At 42.2% G+C, this 5,426-nt stretch overlaps 1 protein-coding gene across 1 annotated transcript; it reads right to left on the bottom strand.

The window, feature by feature from the left end:
• Positions 1 to 404: 404 nt before the first annotated feature.
• On the bottom strand, positions 405 to 5,112 carry LOC127769819 (mitochondrial fission protein ELM1-like). Its single transcript, XM_052295476.1, has 10 exons — positions 4,610 to 5,112; positions 3,550 to 3,788; positions 2,960 to 3,056; positions 2,694 to 2,840; positions 2,470 to 2,596; positions 1,665 to 1,777; positions 1,530 to 1,593; positions 1,345 to 1,438; positions 1,155 to 1,263; positions 405 to 853 (listed from the first exon to the last, which is right to left on the bottom strand). The coding sequence occupies exons 1-10, from the start codon at positions 4,790 to 4,792 to the stop codon at positions 755 to 757; spliced, it is 1,272 nt and encodes a 423-aa protein (XP_052151436.1). The 5' UTR covers positions 4,793 to 5,112; the 3' UTR covers positions 405 to 754.
• Positions 5,113 to 5,426: the final 314 nt, after the last annotated feature.

The raw sequence follows: 5,426 nt of genomic DNA, 5'->3' as shown, positions 1-5,426 counted from the left end.
ATGCTGCAACCTAACGTGGCGTCCACAGTGTGCAGTGCTACAAAATTGAGCGAATATGCATGTCTCCGTAGGCTTTATGGAAGAAAAAAGACCAATAGCAGTGCCAGTTGGTGATAAACTCAACACAGTCACAGCCCACAATGTCTGATGTCAGACGACTCCGTCCAATGATCTCCGCTTTGCAAAAATGCAAATTTCAACTCGCTGTTTTCAACACAACAACAAGGGTGTGCTCGGCACCCTTTTTCCCAACTCATCTCTCTCGTTTTTCACGCACACGCTTTTTAAACTATTAAACAGTGTATTTTTTTTAAAAAAAATCTATACACAAGTTGCTTAAAAATCATATTATTCCATTTTTTAAAAAAATAGTAAATACTTAATTAATCGTGTGCTAATGAACTGCTCTGTTTTTTGTGTTACTGTTCCGGATTTGGAACAAGCATATGCGAACGCACCCTAAGTGCACCAATGAGCTTGTCAAGACTAAAACAACCTGTTCCAGTAAAAAAAAAACAGACTAAAACACCTGTTGATTTTCTTTTTGAAAGGGTAAAACCTCTTCCTGCAGTCTGTGGCTGCTCAAAAATTCCTGTGGTACGACACAAAAAGGTTGTATTTCATAGATATAATGCAAATAAGCGGTGACGTACTGACGTCCTACCACGAAAACAATATGCAACTGGACAAAACTGTATGGTCTTGGGCAAAACTGTACCGAAATGGCATTCTTCTTTCTCTACGTTGGTTGCCATTACCCCACTGTCCATCCACGCTCTGCAAGCACTTCACGAACCCGTGCCGCCACATCAATGGCATCGTTCAGGGGAGGGTAGCTCCAGTTGTCTGACATCTATGGAGAAAAAAGAAGGGTGATAATTCGTCCCTAAGATAATTATATCTTCATATTGAGTATTTTCAAAACTTTCGTCACGGTGAAACAGATGGATAATTATTTTAATTACATTGAATGACCTCCTTCGGTCATTCCGGCGAAAAAAGAAACAGATGGATAACAGAGACGATTGCATCAGAAAAGACTCAACATCGCCTACTCGGGAAAATCAAGCACGTGTGGGAGGGGGCAATTGAAATAACCAGGACTGTATAAAACCTTAATTGATCCACTATACGTGAATATTTAGCGAACTTACATCTTCCAGTCCAGTGAAAGGGCGGACAGCACCTCTTTCATGCAGCCTGTTGTGAAAATCCGAGAATTTCCACCTGCAGTGCTCAGTTCCAACAACATAAACAGGTTTCCTGTAAATAGAAATGTTAGGAAGGTCAGTTATACAAATAAAAAAAATAGTGAAAAGATACAGATGAATAATATAAGCTCACCCAGTGCTACATGCCTCACTTAGCATACTAATTGAGTCTGCTGTTATGACAAAAGCATCAGCCCATGCAAGATGCCCAAGGTGTGGGTTGGGTCCTGCATCAAGAAAACTGGCTGAGAAAACTTTCGTAGAGCACATAAAGATGAGTACATCAGACATGTCTCATTTTAGGCTTTTGACAACTACCTTCACCATTCCAAATATAAACCTTAGGGTGTGTACTGAACTCTTTCAATATAAGATCAGACACCTGCCAACAAATGATTTAGAAATTTAAGTACTGGCACCTACTAAGAAAAAATGGACAATTCAAGGTCCTACCTTATGTGGTGTTCTTCTGGAAAATGAAATCCTGACACTTCCACAAGTCTTCAGAACATTGTGTAGTGAGCTTATCAACTTCTTGGCAAGGCCTACATCGTAATTACAGTTTCCTGGCCATTGAAAATATCACATGTGTTAAATCTATATAACCATGAAAGCAGAAAAGGCTCAGCATATGAGTTCAAAGTTTAAAAAAAGTCTCAAAAAACTAAAATATGTGAAGGAATAACCTTTTTTTCTGAACATCAAGTTGAAAATTCTGAACAAGACAAAAAAAACTTGAATAAACAAAAAAGCATATGAAATGCAAGGGTTTGCATGGATGAGAACACAGAAGGTGTGAGACTGATTTCTTTCTTCTGCTCCCAAGCATTCAATCAATATATGCAAGCTAAATATGTATATAACAGCAATATCTCATGCTACGTTCAAAATTTTGAAAGAGGGATTAGAAGAAAGGTTTGTGAGAAAACTGCAGCTTCTCCATTTTAGTTTGGAAGCTTTAGCTCCATAACACAAACTAAAAGAAAATAAACATTTTTTAGCTTGACATGTTCATGTAAATGTTTGTATTTGACACCTTTTGCATTAGCAATGCTACAAGTCAATAGAGAAAGAGATATCAAAATTCCTTGTTACAACTAACAGACACAAGCAGATCCATTTGACGCTGCCATTGTTCTCATGTCCAATGAACAGTAAGAACTAACTTATGTAAAATTGCATATATCAGGAAGCTCATATCACATAGGTAGGCTGCAGGCAAGCAGACAGGAAGGGAGGGAGAGAGGGATGGATTTACTTGTTGGTCCTCCAATGTTCACTACAACCAATGGCTTTGGTGAGTTAGCAAGTTCATCATGCCAATCAGAAGCAGCAGTGCGTAATGCAGCAGAATCTGCTTGGTGAAGTGCGCCAACAGTAAGGACCTGGCTTTCCAATTTTCAGGGTTCAGAATTGAGACAGTTGCTACGCTATGAACACATACAAGAGATTGTTGCTTGCAGAAAAGAAAACACATATCACATTTGGCCCAGGTGGTTCTCGTGCAGTAAACCATCTCCAGAGAAGGTGAGGGAATTCCCGTTGTCCTCTTGTAGTCAAAGCATAGTAATCATGACGAGGAGTTACCACCAAATCAAACCTATCAAGGCGATACCTGGGATGTTGTATCTGAAATGCAACAAATATGATGTAAAGCTAATATCCACATGACAAAGTGGATAATGATTCATAACCCAAGTTGAATAACAAGTAACCAAACAAGTAATGCATTCCTTACAGAATTCTACCTGTATGACAAAGACATTATCTGGAGCCAAACACCTTATTGAACTTGCATATGATATGGTATCTCGTCCACAAGCGACAACCAGTGCCAGGCCTTCTCTGAAGAAACACAAAATTTGAGGAAGCAGAGCAGGGTAAATAGTATGTCAAGAAATTTCGATAACTTAGAAATCATAGACAATGTTTAGGCTGCTCTACAATTGCATAGCAATATTCATTGGACAGAAGTCCAGAGCTATGTTCTAAGAAGATGCCTATTTCACATCCAAGAAAAACACTTATTTCCCATGTTCTTACTAGAATTATGTCATCAACATTCAAGGATACCACATCTACAATCCATGGTAATGATATCAACAGAACATATTCTTAAAATCTTTCAGGGGCAACATGTGCTCAGAATGAAAATGTTCAGTTCTGTTTTATTCCAGAGCTGCCAAGCTACCAAGCATATAACAGGGATTATGGTGACTAAACTATGGGCAAGCTATATAAAAGAGATCATCATCACAGAAGTTGTGGAATGGACTTCAAGCTTAATATGAAATAGTGCACAAACAGCACAGCACCAATATAAGCGATGGGATCTTACTTCTCAAAGGTATCATTGACCATGGTAACTATCCTTTTGGTATCTGCTTCTAGGACAGAAGATAATCCAAGGGATTGGCCATTACAGACAGTATATTGAGCCATTTTTGCCCCTTGAAATAGTGTTGCAAATTTGTTACTAGAAAACATCTGTCTGAGTACTTGGTCCACTAACTTATGCAAGGAGATCGGGAGGAAGTGCAGCCACTTGTTGATTCCTCCTGTTGGCCTTATAGCACGCTGCAAGACCAGAAACAAGTTCACAAAGTAAAGCTAAGGTTCCGTAAGAACTAAAAAACTGCCTTACGAACAGAGGTTAGCGGCATAGTTATCTGAATTTATAAATAAATAATGTCTACCCTCCATTTGAATAGGTTATGAATAAAAGGATTTATATGGTTTCTACCACAACAATGTACTACTTGCTAGTTGCTGCAACCTCCACAAATGCAGTGAATGCAAATAACAAATTACAGGACAACAATTAATTGGTAGTCTGGTACTGCATCTAGTAATCATAAAAGTTGATAAGCCATTTCAGAGTAAACTTGAGATTGGAGTTTAAATTGCACACGCCCCTCATCTGCAGCACATGGCAAAGCAAAACCACTTTAGCATATTGAATTATTGAAGCAATTCATAAAGATAACACCAATACATACCGAATAGGCGAATACATGCCAACAGAAATTATAGGATTGATTTCCCATTCTCTGCCACTATCAAATGCAGAGTTGTAGACTTGACCCATGGTAATTAGGCACAGATCATGGTAAGTGGTACTAACAATTAACAAACAGCCCCAAATCCTAGAGGCACATCTCTTACTTTACTTACTGGGTAAAAAGCAAATCCAATGTTGCATCAGAAATATAAAGGACAATCACTAGTTAATCATTAAGTCCTACGCAAACTGCCACCTGACATCAGTAACACAGGATCCACTAATGCAGTTGCGGACTAAACACAAACAATCAAATCCGCAGCTCCAGTGACCAACGATTTTATGACACTGTCACCAAAAGTTGGCAGGAAAAATGATCAGGGGAGGCAGGGTTTACGTAGAGCGTGAGGCGGTCGGCGAGGCCGAGGGCGCGGAGGAGGCCGAGGCACTGGTTCTCGGCGCCCGCGCAGCCGTTCCCGATGACGACGGCGCGCCGCACGGAGCCGCGGGCCCCTGTGCCGCCCGCGAAGATCTCCGGCGCGCCCGCCGGCCCGCCCCCGCCCCCGCCCAGCGGCTCCATCGGCCGCGTCGCCCAAAATGGGAGGAGGTGGAGGAGAGGAGGCAGCTATGGCGCCGCGCTTGCTTGGGTTTTGGGGACTCTGCAGGCGGGAGGCGGACGGATCAGCGAGGAGGAGCCGGGCGCGCAGCCATGTGAATCGGCGTGAGCCAGTCTTGCGAAACAAGTTTGCTTTTGCATTACTTTTTTTCTCTCTCTCTCTTTTTCCCACCTCCTCGATCTTCTCACTCCACTCGACGACTCTCGAGCGTTGCCCGGCGGGAGGGCGGAGCGGAGGAGACGGGGAGTCGGGGGAGCGGAGGCGGCCGCCGCCGCCGTGGGGAGTGAGGTGGGCTCGGTGGTGGGCCGAGTCTTGTGTTAGATTTCCTAACCAGGCCGGCCCATTATGAGGTGCAAAGCCACTGATTTGAGCCTTGGATTCAGTTAGCTCTGAATCGAGAGCTTTTGGTGATGTTAATTTCACGCTTCAATTGCGCTTGTGGCTAAATGAGATGTGATCAAATGTCGACCGATGTTTAGACTTGAAGCACTAGGAAAATGATTAGATGAAGAGGAGAGGTCGATGCATCGCCTTCTGACGTGACTAGCAGGAGCCGAGATGGAAATCGAGTCACATCGATAGGTAGCCATGCATCTG

Source organism: Oryza glaberrima, chromosome 4 (genome assembly GCF_000147395.1).
Source record: "Oryza glaberrima chromosome 4, OglaRS2, whole genome shotgun sequence".
In the NCBI taxonomy this organism is placed as follows: Eukaryota; Viridiplantae; Streptophyta; class Magnoliopsida; order Poales; family Poaceae; genus Oryza; species Oryza glaberrima.
Note: the sequence above shows the minus strand (reverse complement) of the source record. Positions and strands in the feature narration are given on the sequence as shown.

Bases quoted from the DNA above. Each gene is read 5' to 3' on its own strand.
- LOC127769819 (XM_052295476.1), bottom strand. From the start codon at position 4,792: ATGGAGCCGCTGGGCGGGGGCGGGGGCGGGCCGGCGGGCGCGCCGGAG. The intron at 1,778-2,469 runs GTAAATCCATCC...TTCAATGGCCAG, and splicing joins GAACATTGGAGGACCAACAA to GAAACTGTAATTACGATGTA. The intron at 1,264-1,344 runs GTGAGCTTATAT...TTCTATTTACAG, and splicing joins AGTGAGGCATGTAGCACTGG to GAAACCTGTTTATGTTGTTG.